Source organism: Solea solea, chromosome 9 (genome assembly GCF_958295425.1).
Source record: "Solea solea chromosome 9, fSolSol10.1, whole genome shotgun sequence".
Lineage (NCBI taxonomy): Eukaryota > Metazoa > Chordata > Actinopteri > Pleuronectiformes > Soleidae > Solea > Solea solea.
Genome location: NC_081142.1, coordinates 4,255,206 through 4,283,012, shown reverse-complemented (window position 1 = coordinate 4,283,012; position 27,807 = coordinate 4,255,206). Strand labels below are relative to the sequence as shown.

The window sequence follows — 27,807 nt, the reverse complement described above, 5'->3', positions numbered from 1 at the left end:
CGAGTAATGCAAACTGTTTTCTCTGCAGGCCTTCGACATGATTAGCCGTTCTTTGTGTGAAGCATATTTTCTTCAGTGAAGTGAACATTTTGATGTAATCAATCTTGTGGATCAGGACACAACTTTTTCATCACCTGCCGTGTGTTAGCATGCGGCGTGCTCTGCATATTATCATTTTATTTACCTGGGATCCAAACTTGTTTTTGAACACAAATAAATTCAGTAAACTAAAACAGACTAAACATAGCACACGTGTCATCGTATCCCACCGTTTTTATTGACGCCAGACTACAGTTGAACAAGTTACACAACAATGCGGGTGTACATAAATGCACGAGAAAGTTTACTGAACTTAGTCTGAATAAAAAAACTAAACAAAAAACTGAGAAGGGGTTAAAATTAGTTTTTATTATTATTTGATAGAGCAGAAAAAATTTTAAAAAAATTCTCATACATTTGTTTTCTTTTCCATTCGGGGTGCACTGCTTTTATGGCAGCATTTTGACCCAAACATACGGAATGGTGATATTGTTGTCAAACAGCTGCAGCAGCAGGAAGTAGTCACAGACAGCACAGGGTTACACTTAGCAGGAGAGAAAACGACGGGCTCATACCATTTTTGTTTATTTTTTGCATCCACAAGACGCGAGCTGCTACTGTCTGCCCGTCAGGAAAGATTTCCAACGCTACGTTGAGACACTGAAACATTAAATCTCGAGCGATTTGGATTGCACTGTCCTAAAATGGAACCCCAGTGTGCAGCGATGTTACCCCAGGACAAAGGGATACGCGTCAGCTGATGCCCTTGATGCTGGTCAGTGAGTGCATTCTGGTTACTGGACATAAATCCTCACTATGTCACATTAGCACATCTCATCATGGATGTATCAGGAAATCCAAGACTGAGAAAACAGAGCAGCAAGACTCCAGGTCTGTAATTACACAGTGATGGAAAAATAATTATTGTTTGAATGTGAAAAAGATTAAAAAATAATAACAGCTGGGAGGGGTGGTTTTGCTGCTTGTCAGTTTAAGAAAAGTGTTTACTAAATATCCATACTTTACTTTCCTCGTTTTCTTTTCACCATTGTTAATTATCATTATATCCCTCCCTGGTCACGATGTCTTCATACAGGGTTCAACCAATTTCAACAAGTCACACATGAAAACAATCGGCTTGTTCTGGGCCCTAAACATTTTTCATTTAGAGACATTTTCCACTTAATACAACGCCACCCCGTTAACTGAAATCAAAGACAACAGCACAGAGTCGCAAAACAATGCAACCCGGTGTGCAACGTTTACTGTGGGACAGAATGAACATCACTAGCTTATCCTGTGCTGCTGCTATGTGATAGAAATACACTGTAGCTCATGTGAAAGGCATAGTTAGCTCAATTCAAGGACCTGACATAAATCATACACCTTGATGTTAAAGACTAAGAAGTTTGTGTAGTTTGTTGCTATAAGGGTTTTTGCATAACTACATTCTGAAAGGTGTCCAGCTTCTCTCTCTGACCAACCGCGGGGTGAGCAGGAAACCCTGGACACACAAAACGAATCTGTTTATGTAGAGATCCATTCAAACTCAGGGCATTAGCATATATCTTTACTAACATGACCCTATAAATAAACCCAGACAGTTTGTCTATAGAAGAAAAAAAAAATGCACCACAACCTATGACTAAAAGCAAAACAATGTCAAAAATCCGACATTCCTTACACCCCCTCAGTTTAGCATGAATTCATGTTTATATCCAGAGAGGGCTCAAATAAACTAGAAACCTTCTAGCAGAAGGGATTCCATTTGGGCTCCACTAGTTCTTTGGAAGGTTTTTTTTTTGTTTTGTTTTAAAGAAGAATAGTCCTCCAAACATATACTCCGTATTTTTTTTTACATGAGTCAGTGAAACCTTACACTTTAATCTTATTCTTCATCTTAGAAAAAACAAAGTATTTAAAAGTAGGCTGCGACATGGAACCCAGCAGATGTAAAACCACCTCAACAGTAACATTAGCCTGTAAATTCAGACCTCAACAAGAGGCCACTTCCAAAGTATAAGGGAGCACAATATTCAATATTTCAAACACAGTATATGACTTACAGAAGAAATGACAAAATCCTAACATTCAGCCTTACAAAAGAATCCAACGCGCATCGACTTCTCTATCATACACGGTGTACGTTCGAGAGAAGAAGAGGCAGTCTGTGTGCACATTATTTTTTACAGTCCTTTTTTTTTTTTCATTTTTGCAAAGCTGAAGCAGTTATTTTTGTGGATGGTCCTTGAAGCTCAACCATAATCCCTGGGATGAGGTTTTTAAGTTAAGTTCAGTTCAGCCACCACGTGGGCCTGAGTCTGACTGGCTCAGACTGGAGAGGGTCAGGATGTAAGGCAAATATTTTACTGTGTATATCAGGGAGTATTATTTATTCCCTGCCTAATCCAGAGGCAGATGAGCTCAAGAATTGTGTGGCTACTTTCGCTTGGTACAACTGGGAGGCTAAACCTATGCAAATGGAGGGTGAGGCAGCATCACTGGAGAAGTTCGGAAAATCGTCTGCGCCCGTGTTACATCCAGCCCTCAGAAAAGATACCCGAAGTTCTATTCGACAATCTCCTTGAATCCCAGAGTCCCAAGGTGCCACAGCACAGACTCCAAACTGGGATGCAGGAAGGTATAAGCAGAAGAATCGGTGGAGGTCATGGAGGAAACATATCCATCCAACAAAAAAGGGGGGGGGGGGGGGGGGGGGGGGAGAAAATAGGCTGACCATCCCCTGCACCATTTTAGCCAGAGGCATAGAAGTCCATAGAAAGGATTAGAATGATAATGAAAATGGCTGTTATTGATATTAAGAGGGATAATAGTTATGGTAAAAGAATAAGATTGCATTATTTCCATGTGTTGGCTGCTTGGGAGATCGAACGGGAGGGAATCATGTCCAGCAGGTATTCCCGCTGACGCTCCACAGCAGAGGTGGTCTTATGGGCAGACAAGCTGGGGTTCACGTAGGCCATAGATACACCTGACAAAAAAACACATCAGTGGTCAGTGTAATGGACAGCAGTGACCATTGAGCCATTTTACAGAATCGACGATGAAATATTGACACTAATGACAGTATTTTGATTTGACTCAAAATAGGATGAAGGCACAGATAACCAATAACAAGTTGGCATTATGTGAAATGAGTGGGGGTGAAAGCACCTTTTCAGAATTTCATTTGAAGGGTCCAGTGTCAAGCAAAGCTCTTGCTTCAATTATATATAAAAGACTATAATTTATAATTTATTTATTTTTTACAGCGATGATTTACTTATACAAATATACTTATGAGTAGTATGATGACTTTCTGCCAATAAGTCCTCTGAAACATTACACACTGGACCTTAAAATGTACGAAAACTTAAAAATGGAATGAAAAACTATGAGGATACTAAAATGAAAAGGCTTGTCCTGAAAACTATGGGAAGAAAGAACAAGGAAAACAAAGAGGAATCCACTGCGGAAGAGGGTTATAATCCCAAAGAGTCAAAAACAAGCGCAGGTGGAGTACGCGGTCCAACCCCGCCTCACGTTTATCTACCTGTATTGGCGCTGTTCTGCTTCCTCCAGGCAGCCACGTTGCCCTGGTTAGTGCTGCTGCTGCTACCGGCGCCGACCTTTGGCCCGTGCTGCAGAGGGCGTGCTGCAGCATGCTTACCTGCCCTGCTGCCCAACGCTGCTGCAGTCACAGAGCTCTGCAGCTGAGAGGAGGGGAATGTGTGGACCACACCGCGAGACCTCACTGCGGACTGGAGGCTGTGCGACAGCTGATTCTGTGCAGAGACACGAGTGATATGAGAGACGATGATTAATTGCATATATCAAAAATAAACCTGGTTTTAAACTTAAGCCACAGTGTTTAGGCCTTTAGGGTAAATTGTGAATAAGACAGAGACACATTTTAATACCCCTTCCGATTCAGATCAACTGCAACTCGAAGATTTAAGTCCTGTTTGTTTGTAGACAGTCCCAAGTGTGTACGTTTGATTAGCTGAATGTTTTGAAGTCTAACCAACAACATTTATTCTTATTCTTTAGCTGTGCACAAGTGAAACTTTGAGGAAAAAAGCTGCACTATTGTCTGAAATTTTTCCTGCTGATGGAAAAAGTAGTTAGTGTAGGTTTATGAGGCGAAGCTAACCTGCTTAATGGAAGCATGGTGGGCAGTAATAGATCTGTGCATGGCAGCACTGGCCTGCTTGTACGTCTGGGAAATCAGCATGTCACTCTTAGACAGAGACGGGGAGGATGACGAGGTGGTTTTCGAGATGGAGGAGGAAGAGGCTGCCTGCTGGAGGATACGCTGGTCAATCTCCTGCTCCTGTTGAAGTGCCTTCACAAAAGCTGCTTTCAGGCGACTGGTGTGCTCTGCTTTCAAGACCTTTTTCTGATTGGATGACATGCATTGGTCACAGAAGATGGCCCCGGCCTTCTCTTTTCTCCAACGGGAGGTAAAGTCTGTCTTACACTGGGCACAGGTGTATGGCTCTTTGGGAATGGAGCTGGCCAGTGCAGCAGCTGGGCCAAGATTGCCTGTGAAACAGAGACAAAATGTAAACATTTACAAAACAAAAGTACATCCACCAACCGACTACAAGTGTGTGACGGTGTACTCACCCCTGCCGTGCATCTCCAGAAGCGTTTGCACCACTTCCTCTAACCCCAACAAGTAGATAAACTCATTATTAGCTGCTGAGGGCAAGAAGTTGAAGTCTGGGGCAGGGGGTTTGGGTGGAGGAATCTCCAGAAGCGTTTTCTCCAGCTGCTTCCGCAGTGCCAGCTTGGCAGCTGCCTGCCGGCTGGCTGGAGAGTCATTAATGCTGGAGTTAGGTGACGCTGAGGATCCCTTAAGGCTGGATGGAGAGGCCTGGATACATACAAGAATAAAGTCAACCATTGAGATAACCCATAAGAATTATAATAAAAGGGATTCATAATAATCATACAAAGTCCTCACCTGAGAGATGTTAACCATAATATTACTGTTGGCCACATTAGCCACCCGAATGAGTCCCTGCTGAATGATCCTCTGACCCTGGACCTGGACATTAGGCACAGAGGCCCTAGGAGCGAGCAAAAGTGGAGGCGGGCCAGAACCACTGTGCTGCTGCTGTTGTTGACGTAGACTGGCGATTTGCTGAGGAGTAACTGCAATAGGCTGAAAATAAGCACAACGGTAGAGGACGACATGATGATACGATAATGGCAAACAAAAGAAACATGAACAATTGAGAACACAATAAGACAGTGCTTTGACACACTAACCGGGGCTCCTCTCACCAGAGGTGGCATGACAATCTGAGAGTTGTGTTTGGACGGGACATGCTGCCCTCCCCTCACCAACGGAGGAGGGATCACTGTGCCTGAGCTCCGACCAGTCACCTGATTAAACAAGAATAAAGTTACACAATAAATGACAAGTTCACATTTAAGGAGACATATTATACCCTATTTCCCCAAGTTAAAATAGTTCCCTGGTGTCCTAATGAACATGTCTGTGACATGCTTTGGTCAAAATACCATAAGGATGAAGCACCATAGCAGTTCAATAACCCTGCCAAAACCGCCCCTTTCAGAACGCTCGGTTTTGTGCATGGTCCCTTCATATGCAAATGAGGACACAGGCAAACACACACCCACTTCTTCCAGGGGGTTTCTGATTTGTCCTTTTTACAGCGCTCAGCTCCTGTTCCCTCCACTCCATTCCTTTCCCCCTGCCGCAGTATGTGACTGTATCAGACTGAGTCTGTGCTCCGGTCATGGAGGACGTACTGAACAAATATTTTTAATGAGGACGTGTCAGAATGGTCAGTTATGAGCTCTATGTGACCTTTTCTTAAAAATTTGTGTGTTTGTATGTCGGTGAAATACGGTGGCTGACTAAATACGGCGACCGCTGGCCGCAGTCTGAGGCGAAGTGGTGCAAACACACGAAACCCAAGTTTGCTGACTTAATCCGGCACATTAGCTTCATATATAAAATCCTGTGAGGCTGGAAGTTTGTGTAAAACACTGTGCTCCACTGTGCAGCCACGAACAGCACACTTGTCCCTCCGTGTTGACATAATACCGCTCTTCCTCCATCGCATGCACTCTCGCATTTTATAGGGACAAGGTGGAGCTAAGGTGGAGCCCCACCAGTAAGGTAAACTTACTGGTAACATTCGCGGTGAAATGCGCATGCTGCCGTCATAAGCGCAGGGAATTCAACATTGCGTGTTTTTTTTTCGCCTATACTTACACTAAGGGGGACCACAAAAACATGACTGAGTATTATTTTTCCACACTGTGGTGACTGGTAGGGCCTCCAGAGTCCCAAATATAAGTATTGAAATGGTTAAAAAGTTGATTTTGCATAATATGTCCCCTTTAAAAGTTGACATGTGACACATCAGTTCAATCCTTAAACAACAAGTGGCTCTAACCAAGCATTATAACTACCTGGAGGGGTCCTTTGCTTGATGTGATGCTTCCTCTCACCAAAGGAGGAGGAGTAGCTACTGAGCCAGTTGCCTTGAAATGAACAGAGTAGAGTAGCTGTTGATTAAGAGGTATGTTCTCAAGGTACAAATTACCAGATACCAGAAGTTACAAATCAAGGCCAAATATTATCCTTCTGTGTGTGTTTATGTACTTGTTACCTCTTTAGGATCCATTATGGCATAAACACTGAGCTTGTCAGGATCGGTACTCATGGGGAGTTTAGGTCTATGATTTTAATTGTGGTTGGGTTAAAATTAGAATGTGGCATTCACTGGTTATAGTTGAGGTTGGGGATAACACATTGATACGGCTGTCCAAAAGGAATGGAAGTAAATGCAGTGTTCCAAGAAGAATAGCTGCACAAACATGTGTGTGTATGTTTCTGACACCTGAATTACAAATAAACACTACTATTGTGGTGTTTTTTACCTTATGTGCATTGCTCTCCTTCTGGATCTGGCTCTGTCGTAGTTTCTTTAGCAGAACTAGCTTGGCCTCTTGCAGTCTCAGTTCTTCCTTCAGCTGTTTGATTACGCGTTCCCTCTCCTCAGGAGAACTCTTCTACAAAGGCCATAACAGGAAAAAAAAAACATTTTTAAGGGACATATATAAACAAGTTATTTTCAGCCTTTGCGTAACTATTTTTGAGATAGGAACAACAAAGATGACTAACATGAATTGCAAAACTCAAGACAGTTGATTAAAAGCCATTTTATAGACAACTAATGCAAAATATAACTTCAGATTTACAGGGAAAAATGTGTCAGTAGGCACCATAGCCTCTTTTGGGTATCAGGATGAAGACGGTGAAGTTGGTGAATAGGGTAGTGTACAAAGTATAAACTGTGCTTTCTTACCATAAGTGTATCTGTGTCAGTCTTTGTGAAGCTGTGACCATTCATGAGTGGACTGGATGGCTCGTTGTCTGATAACACAATCACATCATCTGGTGATGGAGGCGGCCGCTCTTTCTTAATGTTACTGTGGAGAGAAAATCACAGACGAAACATTATTAATGATTAAGTGTGACTGATTATTCTTCATCATGCAACACATTTTGTGCTGTTACATTCAAGTCTTGTAAATGTATTTGCAAATAGGTTCAACTGCAACTAACTGCAGTTGTGTCCATCATCCAATAGATGGCGATATACAACAGCGTTTTATCATTCTCTGTACCAGTGCACAGTCGCTCTGGGACACAAGACAACCATGAGATCAATAATGGTGTAATGGCGACAGGGGAAGATCACAACAACCCATTATCTCCAGCTAAAGGTAACAACGACAGACCTCCTGCCTCTCTGCTTTCCACAGACTCAGTCACAAACCACATGCAAGCACAGGTCACATCAACAGCATCGTCGATTAATATAGGAGGGAAGTGGTTGTAGTGGCTTTTTCCGAGGGCTAAGAAGAATAAAGGCAACTCGTGGCACACTACAAATGCATTCACATGTGGAGACGGCTGGAGATGAGAAGTAACGTTTGGTTGTAATTTTACGGCGCATAATTTATGATGGCATAATAAATCTGACTCAGCAGGGATCATCTGGGGTCTTGAAGGTTTAAAAAAAAGGGTTAGTCCAGGAAGGAAGTAAGAACTATTGGAAGATGTGATAAAGCAGAGGTAATGATTTTATTCAGAGGAGGAAGTTTGCATCATATTTTGGAGTTATGCATGTTCACATGTAGAGCTGTTATACAGTTCAGGCCCTGTCGCATCTGAGGCTTCATGTCTTACAGCCTAGGCCCAGTTTACCACCCAGACAGGGCCTCACCCCTTTCCTACCTCTGTGGCTAGGCCACAGGCCTAGCCAGATCGGCACAGCCTGGGCCTTGGCTCCTTCCTCCCTCCCTGCTGCCGACACCAGAGTCACAAGCTGAGAAGAGCGGAGGTCCGCTGGAGACACAGGAGCGGGTGACAGTGAGGGGGAGGGGAATACATGGCCAGGAGCCAATCTATTGTGTACACTCTCTCTCACTCAGTCACTAACTACTTCATCCTCCCCTCCCCCATGCTTACTTGTTCATCTTTTATACGCCAACTCACTGAGTCAGTTCTTCACACTCTTCCCTTTGCACACTCCTGTCTTCTGACACATTTCTCTACCATCCACACAACAGCTGCCTCAGAGACACCCACATGCTCGGTTCAACAAGGTCAGACATGTAGCAATAGCCATGTCGTTTATACATGCATTATGGGATGAGACTTTCAGCAGACTAAACTATCATTAAATGGACCACAACAAACACTTAGTTATTAACATAACTTTGTCAAACTACATAGGACACAATCAGGCTGCATCCATACTACTGCGCCAACAGTGCCTTTTCACATAAAAAAAAACGATGTGTCCAGCCGAGTGTTTTAGCTTCATTTCATAAGAAATCTGCATCCTCCATACTAATATGCCTAAAACATCACATGACCATTCAGGTACACTGGGCATGTACATGTCGGTGTAAACAGGAAGTACATTTTTTCCTTTCAGTTTCAAAGAGCATTACTAACAAGAATCAACAGTATTAAAAAGCAGGAAACAGGGATGGTATCGACAAAGAGTGAAACTTAAAAACTAAGTTGATAGTCAAATCATAGCTGATAAGTACTGATCAGGAAGCGTAAGCAAGTAACTGTATCACAATTTCAAAATTTCCATCTTCTCCTCTATAAAAACAAGCAGCCCCGGAGTTTTCAAACAAAAACAGAGACAAAAGCATTTTTAAAATTCTTCTTTTTTGGGGGCCTTAATATGCCGGGGCCGTGTGGACAGCAGGGTTATCCTGAGCAAAAATGACGTGTTTTCTATTAAAAACATAGGGGTTTCAAATCATGTTAACACATTACCATGCTGCATTCTGTGCCGTGTACATTTGTATTTAAAACTAGAAAGACGTCTGACAATCTGGTACTTTGAGAACACTATTCTGAGTAATCTCCTAAGGCAGCAGTGCTTTTCCTCCATAGCTCAGTTTGCATTTACACAAAGCCAATTTTTATCAAGTGGGCCAGTCCAATAACTGATAGGTACGATCCCATTTTCAACCTAAAGGTTGGAGCTACACAGTGTAGTCCATTGATAAGTTGACAGAATTGTCACTTTCAGGTGAAAACGGGAATGTAATGAGGGGGAAAAAATGTGTCACTTTTAAATATAATGTGCGTTACGTCACAGAGCAGTAACTCCAACACACCGCAGGGGGAAAATCCTTCAATGTTGCCATCCATCCAGCCAACATGCCCCACGGTGTGGGAACAAGTCAGATCAGGGACATTGGGATAGGATTTAGCATCGACTTAGGCAGTGACAGAGCGAAGATTGTCAATAACACAGAAAATGTCTGCAAGCATTGCTTAATGATGGGTCAAGTATGCTTATGGTAACACATACAACAAAAATTGGATGTTTCCTAGGCATTTCCGTGGCTGGAACGAGAGGAGTTTGGCTCGGTAAAGAAGAAACAAGTTCAGCTTTTCTCTGTTGCTCAGAGGCACTTTCCCACCAATTCAGACATGTTCATAGCAGAAGACTTGGAGCCAGTTTGACTTGAGTGACGTGGGGTTTTGCCATCCATTGAGAAAGCCTAAACCATGATACACTGCACTGCACCCTCCCTCATGCACCGGCTTATCCCTGAGCTCTATAATAAGACAAGTGAGGAAATAGAGAAACAACTGGTCAAAAACTCCTACACAACTCTCACCAGTGACAGCACAGGTTGCCTTTCTACTACAAAAAAAAGTACCTACTCAACGTGGACAGAGTCATCACTGCACGGCTGCATGAACCTGCGGTGACTTCGTTTGACATGTGACACACAAATGAGTGACTAGTGACTTGTAAAGAAGTTGTTTTCAGTGTAACTAAATCATTAGAATCAGTTAATTAACATTTTTTTCCAATACTTCCTCTATGACCGGCACACAGACTCCACCTGACACAGTCACTGGACTGAGATACAGCGTCAGGGTTTGTGATGCCAGACGTGATCAGCAGTACTGTCGCCAAATACACCAGACTCCTCTGTTAAATATTGAGATTTTAGATATTTCCCTGGCAATTGTTGGAGATTAACCCACGTTTTTAGGATTGTTAAGACTTTTTAACTGATCTACAATTTGCCACTGTTTGGCTTGATTCTTGTGGGACGTCTCTTCCTGTGATGGCACTCTGACCAATCAGTGGCCAGCAGTCTGATGATGTCATGCATAGTGCCTATAGTGGAGCCTAACCAGAGAAGGAACAAAAAAAAAGTACCAACTTAACCGTGCTGTGCCGAGTCGAGCCGAGTCGGTGAAAACATGCCAAAAGTGTTAGTGTTATAGCTTTCTAACTGTTTGATGAACCGTGCACTTTTACAAACGCATTCCCTGTATGAGAGCCATGAAAGCACACGTCAAACTGACAAACTTATGAATGTAGTAACTGAGTGGGAGCTGGTTAGGCCCAGCATTACAATACCAGTTGCCTCATAATGCACAAAACATGGTCAATGCTGTGAAAAAAAGCTGATGGACAGTGTGCCATTTGCTCGAGAAGGTCAGAACGTCTCAGGTAGCTGTAATACTGTACATGACATGCTTGAAGGTTGTGTGGAGTAGCAGCCTGCACTCTTACTCGATGCCTTGACGGACAAGACAGTGAAGCGGTCCGTCAAAGACATTGCCATATTGACTGACAGTGAACTGATAATGGCAGAGGAACTGATTGAACTACACAAACCACTGAGGAAAAAGGGACACCTCAAAGTGTAGTTGTTATGTTGTTCATAATACAGCCATATTTCAAGTGCTTTGTTTTATTTTATTTTTATTTTTTTGGCAAAATGCCTATTTTATTTGCAAGTAAAGTCAATGCAGGCTAAATGTCCATTCATTCATTCATTCATTGCCCACTGTGTTATCCTCCACATGAGGGTCACAGGGGAGCTGGAGCCTATCCAGAAAAATGTCTCATTCCATTCTGGAAGTATTTTGTTTAAAGTTGTAAGCAAATTATTATTATTATTATTATTATTATTATCATCATTAATAATAATAATGATAATAATAATAACTGGCTTACCTCAGTTTGCACTTTATATAAACTGGTGAAATAGAAAATAGAACATGTTATTACTTTGTAAAAAAATAAATAATAAACTAACCCCAAGGGTTTACCATTTCAAAATGTATTGTGATGAGCTGCACTGCAGAATCACAGCTACATACGATACACTATGCCTCGTACAAGTACAGTACATAGAGAGAGCTCCATCATCTCACAAAAGATTAATAGTGACCAAGAGCTTTGACTGACCTGGCCTCTGATGTGGACAAACTTGTGATGGTTGCGACTACTTTATTGAGAACAGATTACACAAGCATCACAACACACACAGCTTTGTTATATAAAAGTCCAGTGTTTCTGCATGCTTCAGCTTAGCTCATCATGGCTTAATACTTTCCACACTATTGGACTGCTGAATCAGTCATTATTAGGTGCAGTGGTGGGTATAATGCAATGTACTAGGCTCTTAACCTGAGTAAACTACCTAGATTATAAATAGGCACGGCAAAGATGTCTTTAATTATTTATTTATTGTGAAAATGTATACATGGTAGAAATGGACCATAGGAACAATAATGTAAGTAACTTTAGACCACAAAGTATCATATTATCTTGTATAATTTATTTATTTCAAGTTTGAAGACTACCGTTAACTCCTTAGTTTAAGTTGAAGAGACAAAACAATGTATGTTTATTATTATTATTTAACCAGGTGAAGTTTGTTGAAATTGAAATTTCTTTCTCAAGAAAGATCTGGTCTGTTACTATTGAACAACACCATAGTTCATGACTTCTTAAAGCATGCAAACTTCCACAGATTACAAGAGCACTGCACCATTTCAGTGATGCTGTATTGCTATGTGGCAGTGGAAATTTGGCCTGAATTGCACTTTGGTTTTACAAAGTTTGTTTGTATACACCAACGTGATAATCATTTTACAATAAGGAAGCACCAACATATGCTAAGTGTTAAACAGGGGCCAAAGGTGAAGCTTGAGCGCACATCTGACACAACAGAGTCAACACAACCAGCTTTGGCTGAATCATCTAATTTTTCCATTTTAACTGCCATCACACCACTGGGTGTATTTATCACTTTACCAAACACATCACATGACATCAGGCATTTCTCTGTGTGGTCATGTGACACACCCACCACCCCTCCTGGCCCCTCCTTCCTCCAACTGCTCCTTCCAATGTGGAAACCATGGCAACGGCCAGTTGGAACCAGTTTGTGACACACAGCCTTCATTTTGTGTGAAGTGTGAGGCAGAGTTCAGGTGCTGCTGTGGGAGAAAATGGAGCCCAGGCCTCAGGAGCCTCAAACTTTTCAAAATGGGGGCAGGCTGCCGAAAACCACACAGCAACTTCCTGTATGACTCCTGTCAGACCACTTGTTGGTGCAAAGGTAGAAAGAAACCCAAAACTCTGATAGACACATCTCTACACACAAGCCGTGCATGCCTGCAACAAAGCCAAGGCATGCTGTAGTACATTACATTTTTACACATCATCTCCACGTTAACTCAACGACTATAGCCATAAAACTTCTTATTGCATCTTCCATCTTAGAAACTGAGCAAACTGTGAGCAGATTATGGTGCATTTTATACAGCTGGATAAATTTACCAAGCTTCTTTGAAGTTGACCAAGTAATGTTATGGCCCGGTGGAAATAAATAGAATGTCCAAGGCCAAGTGTTTCTAGTATTCCTTTCAGTCTGTGAGAATAAACAACAAGTTCAGGAGTTCAATGCACTAACAGGGAATCAACAAGTGTACTGTACTGTAATAATTTTCTAACCTTTTGGACGTGCTCATATCAACAGGCTCGTCTCCAGTCTGCACCTCCACCTTGATGGTTGCCTTCACCTCTCCAGCCTTCAGGATACTGGCTGCTACCTTTGCAGCCTGTTCATTCTTTAGCTTGACACCCTCATCTTCAGATCCCATCAGGGCCAGAGGAGCATCAGCTGCATCTCCCATCTCCAGTTTAACCCTTTTGCCATCTATGTCCCCAGGGGACCCAGTGGGAGATGCATGGTCCTTCTCCAGAGCCCGCTTCTGGCTGCGTGTTTGACGCACTGCCTCCTCTGACATGGCTGCTCTCACCCTGGAGAAAGACAAGATGGAGCAAACTGTTACAAACGGTATATATAAAATTAATAAGACATAGTGTAGAGTTTTGAGCAACACCACAGATCATATCATACTGTACACAAATCATTCAGTCACATTAATGTACTGGTTTCTTGAAGAGACTAGTTCATTTGCAGAAGTGCCTCTGTTTTGCCAATGAGGTTGCCATAACAACCATTGCTGCAAATTATGGTGGGCAACACATGAAATATATTTTAAATTTGTGTGGTCCATTCATTTATTAATTAATTAATATTCTACAACTTAATCCTTCAATTGAGAGTTGGTACACCCTGTCCAGCCCTCCTTGCAACCTGGGCTGACATACAACCTTTCACTTTCACATTCCATTGTCTTATTTGCCCTGCCACAGTCCAACACTTCTCTTATAAATATGGTAGCTTGCCAGTTTAGTCACTGCTCATTTGCTCCACACAATAGAGCTGTGTGGTGCACTTTGTGCTATTGCAAAAACTACAAAAGTAAAACACCACGGTAGGAACAGGGCAGCCCTTGGCACACCATTTCCCCGTGTTTAATTGTGCTATGATGCTAATATACACTTGCAATATCATAGCTTTAGTTTGATATAACAGATACTTCCAGCTGTATCAAAACATATTCTGTCCCTACTGCCATTCCCCAGGACGCTGATCCAAATCTGACTCAGTAAAGTACAATTGAAGGATGGAAAGAGCCACTTGACATTCTGAGAAAAACCTATTACAAAGTACCATTTATGTGTCACATTCACTTCAATGTAGGCCATGCATTCATTATAGAAGAGAAAGTAAAAGAATAAAGATGTTACGATGTAGTCATGCAATTACGCTACTCATAAACTTGGGTGTTTCAACAGCCAAGCATATTTAGAGATAGCAATATAGCAGCATCATTACTGACAAAGACTGATTAAGACTTTGCATCTGTAATTCACAAAGTCTTTGTAGTCAAACATGACATTATGGCAGCTCCACATGACCCTGTCCCAGCAAAACCGGCTCAGACTGGTCTAACTGTGTACAAGTGCAGGTTTAACCCCTAGAGAGACCGAGTGGCAGTAAAAAAGGAATGAGAGGGGAAAGCAGAAATTACAAAAAATGTCTATCGGACAACATGTGGGGCTGACATAAGGCACGCATGTCTGTTTGTTTGTGAGAAGCACAAATAACAAAAATAAAGGACACATTTTGATAAAAATATCTGGGGGTATAGGTTATGGCCAAAGGGAGAAACTATTAGATTTTGCTGATAACCCAGACACAGATCACCACCACTTATTAACCTGTAAGATAAGGGATAGTATTGCAAGTATGGGAGCGGCATTGGCAAGATTTGTATGCTTTCTCTAGTTGACAATTAAAATAAGGACACAGTAGATCCACATTTGTTTCTTGTTATCCATTTAGTCTTAATACATCAAAAAGCTAAGCAAGGGGTTTACAAAACTTGCATACAAAATAATTCCAGAAATATCTGCAATTTACAAGAATTTTAGAATTTGCATTTATAGAATTCTACATCTATAATAATAAAGCCAAGCTAATGTTTTACTGTTCTGTGAGGCACCAGTAACCCTGATACTTTGCAAGATGTTAGTGTGAGTACCACATCTAAAGCAACTACAACAGTTAAAGAAAACATTTGTGTATTTGTGGAGACTTACAATCCACCCTGCTATACCATTCCTAGACACAAAGACCACCTATCTCCCAGAGACAACAGTGGGTAAATGTGAGCATGACCATAAACCACACAGTACTTGACAAAATGTACTTTATCCTGGAAAACGTTACAAAACTGCTACACATGGCTCTAGTTGCAACAGTGTGTCAGGAAATGACTGTCATCCTTTGAGACAATGCAGATCTGAATATAACTAGATGACTATGGTTGCTAGTTTCAGGTCTACATTGCTGCCCTTGTCCCTGAGGATATTGATGTCATCTTCAATCCAATGTTCAATGTGCTTGATTCACTGCTGGTTAACAAGCAAAACTACATTTGATTGATGTCCAAGTGTGTTGATAATTAAAATGTATCAACCCAGAACTGTATGGTCAACATGTCAAACCAGTTTAACTAAAAACACTGGCTTTGGCAAACCACATTCAATAATTGCACTGCACTACAGGAAGTGCTGGGGGCAGAAGGCCCATTTCTCCCATTGTATACACTACCTGCTTTCTGAACCAACAAAGAGTTATTAAAAAATGGGGGGGGGGGGGGGGGGGGGGGGTTATCACAATGACCACATCACTGCATGTCATCCTGCTTAGAAACAAAGTACTGTTTTAAGTTATTTCGCCAAGTATGACAACTGCATATTGCGTCCTTGTAGTGAAATAGTCAGTTAGCTCACATGGGGTTTGAGAACTGTGAATGTTTCCATGCCCTCAAAATAAATTGTGTTTTATTTATTCACACTGGGGGCTTGTCAGGGGTAAATCACACTGCTGCATGGAGGTAGAATAAAAAGTCAAGTAAAATCAAGTAAACCATAAGAATGACGATGTCATGCTAACAAGCCCTTGCATCAGCACGGAAACATTTTTAGTGGATATAAATGAGACTGACAGTAGTAGCAGAGGAGCTTGTGGTCAGCATGACACTGTTGAAGATGATTTGTTTGTAAATAAATTCCACCTAAAAGGAGCACTACAAGTCTACTCTGAACTCCTAAACTACAGTTTTTAACTAGAAAAATGAAAGCATGTCTCCATTTATCCATATATTTATTACAATATTTGAAAAATATTCTAATAGGAGGTCTCTGACGATTTGAAAGTAAAATTACCACACTTCTGCACATGGATACATTCGCTCTCCATGCGATTTGTCCCTAGCCACAGTCCGTTACACAACGGTCTATTATACAGAACATAACAGACCACTGAAGGTTGCTATCGACTTATCATGACTAAGTATTCAACCAAGCCATGTAATAAAGCATGTTTGATGTGTCAAGTGGAGTAAATTGAAGGAGCAGCTGTAGTCCATATTTTGTTTGTGCAAATAACATTATCTGAATAAACACTAATGTTAAACACAATAATACTAGTCGACTTCTAGAAAAAAATCAGTCAACTACCAAAATAGTTAGTTGTGTCTTACTTGTAGGCACTCAGTGTTCAGGAAGTAGCTCAAAGCACAAACATCTGATGTCGGTCACATTGCTTGTGTAGACTAATGTCCGTGTGGTTTGAACCAAACTCCACACTCTGTAACAACATGAGCTGAAACAAAAAATGGCCTGAGCACAAACACACTGTACTCCATTAAAATCACTTACAAACAACCCTTCTGTTGTGTTGACCTAACATTAGTAGACATATACAAATCACATAGTAGATTATATAAAATACAGCACACAGTAACAATATCTACAGTATTGAAGGATGAGTGTATGCCCATGTGTTTTCAGATGTTGAGAGCCCAATTAGTTACTGTACCTGTTTAGCTCATTAGATACACGGAGAAAGTCCTCGAACAAAGTGTCCTATTGTGGTGAACATGAAAATGTTTGGGTCTATCTAAACACTATCATGAATAGATTTACAGTAGATCTGAACTTTGATAAACCACATTCATGGGTCTCATCTTTTCTTAGAGAAGAGTGATGACTAACCAATGACAGGTCCTTTAACTTTTGCTGCATAGACCTTCAGTGCCCCTGGCCATCTGCACATGAAAGGAATCAAAAGCAAACAAGTGAAGCACCACCACTCAACTACACTGTGGTCTATCCACCAATTCATTAAGAGTTTATGATTTTATCTGTGTCACTTGAGAGGGGTAGGGTGGAAGAATCATAGCATTAATACTTCAGAAACAGTGTTGCACTGAGACACTGTTCAAGTATTATGTAATGGCAGGTGATAGTACATAACACATCTTCTAATTTACCAAGGCTCCCCTGTCATAGTTCTTCTACATTTAAAAGTCTAGTCATATGAATGAATATTTGCACCACAAACCATTCTTTGCTGCATAATTGTATCTATTAACTCATCATCAATGCTAAAAATACTGATTTGGTCTGAATGAAGAAAATTAGGTAATGATTTTTTTTTATTCTTTGTTGTGGCTGCATTGTCAGTGTGCATCCAGCTCTGTTAAGGGTGCAAAACTAAGTGTAACTCAGACTGTTCGATCCTTGGCCAGTATCTCACTCTTCCACCATCAACCCCATCATGACTTTGCCTTACACTTACAATTGGCCAATTCAATGTGGAAGACCAGTTCAGATTACAGAAAATTACGAAGAAATGAGTTTTGAAATCATTTGACACATTTGTCTGAATAACGATACTGTCAAGTTAAGTGGTACAAGTGACTGGTTGGCATATATCTCACTGTGAAAAACTCCATTTTGTTATCAGGGTCAGCGATATTGCTGTGCAAACTCTTTTTACACAGGATAAAATAGAACCACTTAATTGCACATTTTCAGTGCAACCGAGAGGATTGAAGTGGTTGAGTTGAGTCTTAAAACTTGCTGGCAAAAGATATAACACCTGCAGCTAATGTGCATGTTGGTGCCATTAAGCTTAAACCTACTGTACATTAATGTAAGACTATTCATGACAGCCATATTAAGACCAGATTACCACTGGATGTCAATAACTATTGATTATATTATATTTATAGTGACGCTGACAAGTTTTCAATGCAGTGAATCCCACAAGACAAGCCCACTTGAACACTTCCCCACCATATTCACAACCTGTTAACTTACTGTAAGAAAGCTATGCCTTCAGGATGTCTTATGTTCTGCCAGCAGAAACTTGTCATTTGGTCATTTTTTTCCTAACTGTGCTTCTGATGTTCATAGAAAAATACTCAAATATCTGTGTTTTGACAGCGCAACCCTAAATATGACATAAATGGTTAACAAAACACAGGCAACATGCTGTAAAGAGAGACGTTTACCACCACAGAGCATTATGCTTTCAAAACAGCTGGTTATAGGAGGTAAACGCATGAGCACAAATGTATTATTTGTAGTTAAATTGTTTAATATTGTATCGTTATCTGTAGAAATTTGAGGTACTGATATTTGTTTCATATTGAACACAAAATAAACCAGTAATGAGCCATCCCCAGTGTATAAAGCAACAGGATGAGAACCATTTGCCTGAAAGGAAATGGTTTTATTCTCAGTACTTCTGCAATTGTGTCCACTAGTTCAGACAGAGCTGATCAATGGCAAAGGCTTATCCCCTTAGGTGGACTGCTTACATCTTATGTCCAGCAATGTAATGATCTCCCCACTGAGACTAGATTTAGCCAGCTAACACATTAACAGCCTTTTAAAAAAGCACAGGATTTTCAACTGTGTCCTTGGGGTTTAATTCAAGGGAAAACAACAATTATACAATCCTGAAAAACAACAAAAAGTATGGGCAAAAAAATACCAAAGTGACAACTCTTGTGTGGCCAAGGGGCCCTGGTCAATTATAATTACTCAAAATGCCAGTTATCATACTGGCAGATATGATGAGGTTGTGAATATCTTACATTTAATGTGCCCACTTACAACAACATACCTGCTTCATGCAAACCATTATATGGTTTCCAATGACTAAGACAATTGAAAGACTATTGTTGTTTTCCATCTAAATAGAAAAAACTGCCTACCTAACCTAAAAGCAAGGAGTGGGGGCAGGGACCAGCTGAGGAGGTGGCATGGCTGGGGGAGGGAGGAGGGTGCAGAGCGCATGTGGTTAGCTGAGCCATAATCTAACTGTACCCATGTGAAAAATACTCTTCCTTGTCTTCTCCTTCTCTCGCTTGCTCACTCTCCGTCATTCCCTCCGCCTCTCCCTGCCTCACATATTCCCCTCCTCTTCCTCAGTTGTTCTGTTGTAGGCTCTGTCAGGCCAGAAGTGAGTGTGTGTGTGTGTGTGTGTGTGTGTCTACTGGTTTGGTCCTGAACACCAAGGGTTAAGCCCCTGCCATTTTAACGCCACTGACAGATCAGACCATTAGGGTGTTACCTAACAAAATGGAAGCCTTTAACCCTGGATCTCCCAGTGTGTGTGTGTGTGTGTGTGTGTGTGTGTGATAGAGAGAGAGCCACACATATGTACATGTGCGCATGTCTCCACCTGGATTCTCACTAAGCAACGTGACAACACAAAAAAACAGTAAGTCCAGGAAGTGCAGACAAGATTTTTGGTCATGATCATACAAGAATGCATAAACATAATCACATTAAAAACAACATTAGATTATTGTTTTTAAAACAGTCCCTATTTATATATCAACCAGTACTAACCAAAGAAATAACCAAAATAATCCATGTTCACAGTAAATCTCAACCTGGGTTATGGAGATTATGCACAAATAAACATAAAGCATTAAAGACTTGTAGTACTATAAGCAATAATTCCATTACTCCTGAGAGATCACAATTTGAATGACGTAATTCTCATCAACATTACAAAGACCTTAAAAACACCTCACTGTAACAGCTCAACCTTCTCTGGTAACCTCATTGAGCCTCTAATCACAAAAGCACTAGATACATTACTAACCACCATGGACATACATGCTATTTGCTTACCTGTTGTGACATTTTCTGACCCCAAACTCGCTAGGCTTGCAATGTTTGTATACAATGAAAGGGTCTATAGTCACAACAACTATCGGCTTTGTTCAAAAAGGTGAGTTGCTTTGTATTGTATCTAAAATGGATTACAAATTAAAGATGATTTTTATTAGCACAAATTAGCCAAAAGGTTATATCATGATATATCTAAAATTAAGGTAGGCACATTCAAACAATACACAAACCATGGGGTAAAAATGCAAACACACACATCAGGAAACTAATTTACTCGGGGACTGAAATGATGCTTAAGATGCAAGATTATCTAATGGCACCGTATGTACAGATTCAAGAGAGTTCAATCATGTCCTGCATCTTGCTAGGCTTGCAATGCCACTGGTTCATATAAAAGAAAGACCTTTGTCACCCTTTGCTTATCTGAGTGAACATCTCATTTAAAGAGAATGGTCTATATCTATTAATGTAAAGAAAAAGCAGTTACAGTATATGTTTATATGCATATAGAATTTAAATCTACCTTAACAAGCAAGTTTGTTTGTTTTTTTGATAAATTTGTAACATACAGATTATAAGTGAATGTCAAGGAAAAATGTACGTCTTTTAATGGTACCCTGTGTGCCAAAGACATCATGGTCGCAAGTTCGACTCCACCCCTGGCTGATTGTACTCAATTACCTTGTAAGTCGCTTTGGATAAAAGCGTCTGCTAAATGACATGTAATGTAATGTTAATGAACAAACCCAACGATGTTATTGAGTTTAGAGCCGTGTGCTGTCTGCTGTGCTTGTTTCCACACCCAACAACACTGGATTGAATGGTACCATGGGCCAGCCACTTTTATAGTAACAGCTCATAATAGTTAAAGCTTCAATGAGCATATAACAATTTAGTACCAACATATCTAGGAGAGCCAGTTGTCTTAAGTGTAAGGGCTAAAATACTATTCTGGGCTCATTGTGGGGCGTTAAAAATACCATTTGTAAACCGAGTCATTCCAGCCTAACAATTGTATGAAGCAGTGGGAATGGAAGTGAACTTCAAGGATGACAATCTGTACTGTCATAGGTAATGTGATCTGGTGGAAGTGTGTGAAAAATAAAAAGTTCTCCTTTTCATCTCCAATCCAATAAATACATGTTTTTCACAAGTTTTGAAAATATATTTAAACGAATGAAAATACACTGACACACCTTGACATGCTGATGTTCTCAAATGTATTGTTTTGTCCACCTAAAAACCCAAATTAGTTTGTTTATGGAGCAAAGAAACATTTAAGAAGCTGGAAAAACAGAGAGCTTATTTGAATTATTATTGTTATAATTATAATATTTTTTCAAATAAAGACTCAAACCAATTAATTAACTAATCAAATTAGTTGGTGCTTAATTTTAGTGCTGCAACTAATGATAATTTTTATAATAGATGAATCCATCGATTATTTTCTCGACTAATCGAGTAATCATTTGGTCGATGTCAGAAAACGTTACAAAATGTTGATCAGTGTTTGTCAAGCCTGGAAATTATGTTCTCAAATGTCTTGTTTTCTCCACAAACCAAAATGATTCAGTGAATTAATCATTTATTTGCTTTATGGAGCAAAGAAACAAGGAATATATTCACATTTAACAAGCTGAAACAATCAGAAATCTTGTTTCAATCATGAGAAAAAGCTTTAAACTGATTGATTATCATAAAAGTTGACAATTAATTAAGTAATCAATAAATTGTTGCTCAATCACTGCAATACTACATAACATGCATCTACAGTGCTGTGTAAAAGCTTTGGGCCATCATTACATTTCCTGTTTTAGCAATGCTATAATGACATGACAGTAAACTTATTTCTCAGCTTCTATATACAAAGTATGTATTGTGATCCACCCTTTCACTTGCATAGCAGAACCCCTGCTCTCTTAAACCTGGAGCAGAACTAAACACCTAATAATGTTGTTGTTAAAACCTGACAAATATCTGCTGTGAAAAGGGTCCATTACACCAGGTTTATTCAAGACATGCTTGAGCATTACATACACATATGTATGAAATAAACTCATTGACACCTTGCTAGTATACAAGACCACCTCAGTCACATAATTCAAACTCAAATACCAATGATCACAGAGTTTGACTGCCACAAAAACAACAAAGCTTCACAATAGAGTGCCCCCACTACCCCCATGGGTATTAGCACGAGACTCCAAGAACATACACTTCTTACTTTTTTATTTAAGATTATTTGCCAAAGGAATATGAAGTTTTGAGGCCATGGAAATCAGGTGTAACACAAAGTGTGCTTACTTTAAGTTCAGTTCAAATTGCCAGAGGTGTTGGTGTCATGAAATTCAATTGAGATCTCATTACTAAACCTGTCTAAACCTTTATCTCTCTGAGACACGTTCACACTCTACACACACACACGCTTAAGTCAATATGAAGTCCAACAGGGTAAACAAGAAATTGTTCAGTCGAACATTGGAGGGTTCCACTCCTCCAGCTCCAAGAATTGCCCAAGGCCTTTGGGTGGGTCCCCGTGGCCAGTATGACTACTCGTCCTCTGGCATGTAAGACAACAAACAGTTTAACTGTAGTCAGACTACTTTTGACAGACAAAACTGAAATGAAAACATTATTACACGACTGGAACCCAAAGTTTGTCAAAGCAACAAGTCACTTTCAAATCTCAAGATGATAATGACATAAACATCATCTAGGTAAAGACAAACTCAACATTTTAATGAAAGTGATGCTACAATATCAACTGGACACAACAATCAAGAGATTAATTTACACTTATAGAAGAAGGCTTCACCTTTGCATCCGATTTGATAATCATGTGAATGCTCTGGTGTAAATTACCCGTATGGCATATTTCCACCGACTCCACTCACCTCGCCACGACGCGGCCCAATTAGGTTGCCTCTCCACTACAAAAAAGTACCTGGTACCAGGTACTATGCTAGTGGAAACGCTACTTAAAACGTGGTGTGGCAAGGCGAATAGAGCCGGTGGAAATGCGCCATTAGACTTATACCTTCAGTCTATTTCCTATTCCACTGTGGAATCATATTAAAGAGGAGAGTAAAACAAGGATCCTCATTTCATATCCAAATCAATTGTAATTTTTCAATTAAATTAAATTTTCAATTCTAAATCACACAACATACATTATCTCAAGGTTAGCACTTTGTTGAGACTTGGCTTCAGCTGCATTCCCTTTTGAGATGAGATGAGATTCAACTTTATTGTCATTACGCAAATACAAGTTTCGGGTAACGAAATGAGGTTTGCATCTCACCAGAAGTGCAACAAGCAGAAAGTGCAAGAATATGAATATATATGTACAGTAGATTTGTTCTATGAATAAGTATAAATATACAAAAAAACAAATATGAATATAGTATTATGACTACAATATAAATTTTAATCTTTTCACAACTGTGATGATTCTCAACCAGACTACTGTGTTTAAACATATCCCCACAGAGAGCTCACAGTTGCCGTTATTATAACGATCTCAGCAAGATGCAGTGTGTAATCCCTTGGTTTCTGGGGGTTGCTGGTGTGAAAATTTGCATATTGTATAATTTGTGGATCATTATTATTCTAATATTTGTTTAAAAAAAATACAACACGACTGTTGTTTTTCCACGATACACAGACACCAAGAAATAAAGTTAAACAAATGTGTTTACTGATGGAGAGGGCCAAGTCCTGCAGTTAACCTTGACATTTTTGTGTGCACTACAAAGAATGCCAAAAGTACAACAGCTATTGTCAATGGGAAAATGCAATTTTCTCCTCTACTGAATGAAAGTCTGTGGCTGCTTAAACATTTTAGGTTGGGTGTCTGCAGACTGCTCAGGAGCCAATATTCAGATACTGTTGCCATTCGATTCTTATCTCCTTTTTTTTTTTTACATTAATCACTTTGAGCTCATCCAAGATGAACACAGCACTTCTTTGTTATGACAGATTTTCTGTCCTATTCATTTTTCAAGTAAAGACGTCACATTACGATACTTGTTTTCACTCATGAATTTGTTTCCACTGTAGCTGTAGAACATGCTACAATCAGCCTCCAGAAAACTCCTACAGATCAACTGGACCACCAAAACACATACACAGTGATTAACTAAGTGACTCACTATAAAAGTACTTGAAAACACTTACTAGCATAGCAACAATAAATGACAAAATTAAGTAAAATACCACTGTTTAGTTCTGAAATACAGGACAACCCTCATATTTTCATAAATATGTTTCAAAGGAAAAAGTGACTTATTCTGGTGCCAATGTGGCATCTCCTCTCTCCAGAGCAGTACAGAGGTCCAAGTGTTTCCATTCATTAGTTCAAGCACCGTGCACAAATGCTCAACTGCTGCAGCCTGAACCTAAGACTTACAATGATAGGGAAAACACTGAGATGTGGATGGATGAAAACAATAAGGGCTATGTCATGACAGCCTGCAAAGAGTTATAACCACTATTAGAAATACATGGTGTTTATCCTTAGAAAAGACTAAAAACAAAAAGGCACACAAAGGGAATCTATCTTACATTTCCTTGGCTATAAATATAAATATAAAGAGTTGCTCTGTGTGTAATTTTCATTTTAATATCTCTCATGGTTCAAATAGGAAGGAACAACACAATGCAGTTGAGCAAGTTCATCTTGCTTTTGGTGCATAACTATGATTTTGACAATAACATCTTTAACTTTAACTGAGCATAGTAGAACTCTGTACACATTGGATTCCCACTTTAATAACCATGGCTGAGCATGAAGGTTGAACAGCACAGGCTGCAACTGAGCAAAAGGAAATAAAAAAAAAAAGCACCTAGAGCAAGTCAATTCCATAAGAATACAGTTGTATTGGATAAAGCAGAATCAAAGGAGATCTGAAGTCACGTCTGTCTGGATATCCTCTAATGTAAAGTGACATGTCCCAATGCTGGGCATATATTTAAATAACAATGTATACTCCGATATAGTTTCTTCAATATCAAAGGTCCAATACATAATATAATGTGCATGCACTAGCAAATTTTGAGACACAACACAGAATTGCCATGAATGGTTTGTTTCAGATTTGCTAAATGTTTCTGTTTAACAAGTGTTTTTCTCTCTATTGAGCAGTTTAAAACCACACTTTCTTCAACGTTCACTCAGGAGCAAAACTCGGTCATCAGCTATCTGACATTGTTTAGTAATAAACAATATCAACTAATCTTTTTTGTATCCTTTTTCTCTTCATGATCATAATTTTGGCCAGAAAACCCTGGCCCCCATCACTAGACAAGAGTGACAACACTAATATATAATCAGAGGTGTTCAGCATAAACGCACATCAAAGACGCGTGAATACAATATTAAGTGTCCTCTCAAACCCATGGTTTACAGCTTGATGTTGATTGAGGTGACAGATTGAATACATCACTGAATACAGAAGCCCTAAGAGAGACATCTTGGAGACAATACATCCTTACATCATCAAAGAATGCGGATCACAAAAGAGGCTTCAAATGGCCGAGTTCAACGGGGACGATCGATATAGTAGTTTCAGAGAATAACTGCATACTTGAAAGTAAGATATGTAAATGCACCGAGTGATACATTTTAATAGAGTTGACGGACATTAATAATCCGATATAAAACAAATCCACCATATGTTTGCCTGTGATCTGGCGTTGGCGACAGCAACTAATCCGTGGTGGACAGACACACACACACACACACACACTCCGACGGAGGCACAATCGTCCACCATTACGCCTCCATAAAAACAGGCTTTTCACGGTTGAGCTAATCTGACAAAGTTCTGAGATCAGTGGCTCTTAAAGCCACAACAATACTCACCTACGTCTAAGAAGAGCGATCGGTTAAACAATAACCGGTGGCAATACTGGTCACAATGTTTGCACAAACTTTGGTAACCCAACGTCGCCTGAAATATCTGGCTGCTTATCTTCAACTTACCCATCAACAACAACAGGCTATCACATGCTAACGTTAACTTGGCTTGCCAACAACAACCTGTCCATCTGTCCGGCTACAAACCCAGTGGCTAACTAAAGCGAGCTAACATTCAATTGTGGTTTTCATCAGTTTTCACAGATTCAGTGAAAGCCACCAACAAGCAGAGTAGGTGTTCCTTTAAGTGTGCTGTGGCGTGTGATATTTCGCGTCGATGTCAGTGTGTGTCCGCATAGCTTTACACGACAGACAATGAAACCGACACCGTCCTTACTGAGCCGCTAGTGGCTAACTCGCGAGCTAAGTTAGCCGGCTAACGCTAACTCCCTGGACACTCGTCTGCCCAGACAGACACTCGCTGAACATATTCACAAATAATCGTGCTTTAATTATATTTAATTAAGCTTTTCTCTCAGAGTTTCGTCGCTCCAATAAAAGTAAACACAAACAACAACTTACATGACATCTTACTATTCGGGCATCCCAAAATAAGTTTGTCGATGAAGTTTGTTTTTTTTATTAGTCCACTTTTGAGGCGGTTTGTGTGTAGCAGTCCATGCTCGGAAGGTGTATGTGCGCCGCTGGGCGACACACAAACTGCTACCTTGCACGTTAGCTGAGATCAAGCCATGCTAGCTAGCTTAACTTACGTTAGCCGAGCTAACGGCGAGAGAAACTTCCTCCGTCGTCACAATTTAATTGAAAAATTAAAAAATATTGAACGAGTTAATATGATGATGGAATACGCGAACTTACGAAGTCTAGGAGGAGCTTAGCCGAGTTCCCCCGCGATTTTCAGATGTTTGATCCTGGCTTCGGCGTAAAAAAAAATCCCGGGGATCCCCACTCTTCTGTCCGCTGCGACTCCGGTTGCCAGATAATGTAATGAGCCACCACAGGCGGCGTCATGCTGCGTTCATACACACCTCGGAAATTATAAGTTTACAACTGCTGAAATACAGGGAAAGAATGATGCGTTTGGGACTACTAAGCGGATGTACAACAAGAATAAGCAAATAAATAAATACAAAAACCGGACAATTAAACGGGAACATTAACTTTATAATTTGAGGAGAATAATGAATCCATGTTTTAGATAACAACCAGTTGGAAATACAGCTTTGTCTTGTGTCATACATTAAACACATTCGTGATGATTATCCTGAACAAAAATAACTGCAATTCACCATATTATTGCAATAATTGAAAAATGATATAATGTAAGATATGCAATGAGACGAAAGGGATGTAAGACGAGAACAATATGTTTTCAGTGAACATTTTTAAAGTGAAAAACAAGAATAAGATAATTAAACAAATTTGCTTACCCTTTATGGCACTTCAAAGTAAATCACTAGGACTGAATGCTGGTGAGTTGGATAACTTTTTCAAGTCACTCACGACAGTTTTCTCTATTCATATTTATACTGATAATGTAAATTCACCACAAACAACTTTGTGGTAATACTATTGTACACACCTTCAGTATGCTGTCTGGGAAAATGGCATTGTTTGCTTGTAACAGACACA

The 27,807-nt window shown here is 40.1% G+C and overlaps 1 protein-coding gene across 6 annotated transcripts; it reads right to left on the bottom strand.

The window, feature by feature from the left end:
* Positions 1 to 388: 388 nt before the first annotated feature.
* On the bottom strand, positions 389 to 27,157 carry gatad2ab (GATA zinc finger domain containing 2Ab). 6 transcript variants are annotated; one of them, XM_058638315.1, is made up of 11 exons: positions 27,034 to 27,157; positions 13,395 to 13,703; positions 7,392 to 7,515; positions 6,964 to 7,095; positions 6,493 to 6,564; positions 5,317 to 5,433; positions 5,009 to 5,209; positions 4,669 to 4,918; positions 4,193 to 4,584; positions 3,593 to 3,824; positions 389 to 3,031 (listed from the first exon to the last, which is right to left on the bottom strand). In XM_058638315.1, the coding sequence occupies exons 2-11, from the start codon at positions 13,688 to 13,690 to the stop codon at positions 2,898 to 2,900; spliced, it is 1,950 nt and encodes a 649-aa protein (XP_058494298.1). In that variant the 5' UTR covers positions 13,691 to 13,703; positions 27,034 to 27,157; the 3' UTR covers positions 389 to 2,897. The 6 variants fall into 6 exon arrangements, with proteins under 6 accessions (XP_058494298.1, XP_058494301.1, XP_058494297.1 ...); XM_058638318.1 differs by lacking the exon at positions 27,034 to 27,157 and adding an exon at positions 26,737 to 26,920 and having other exon boundaries at positions 5,332 to 5,433; XM_058638314.1 differs by lacking the exon at positions 27,034 to 27,157 and adding an exon at positions 26,737 to 26,915.
* Between the last annotated feature and the right edge of the window lie 650 nt (positions 27,158 to 27,807).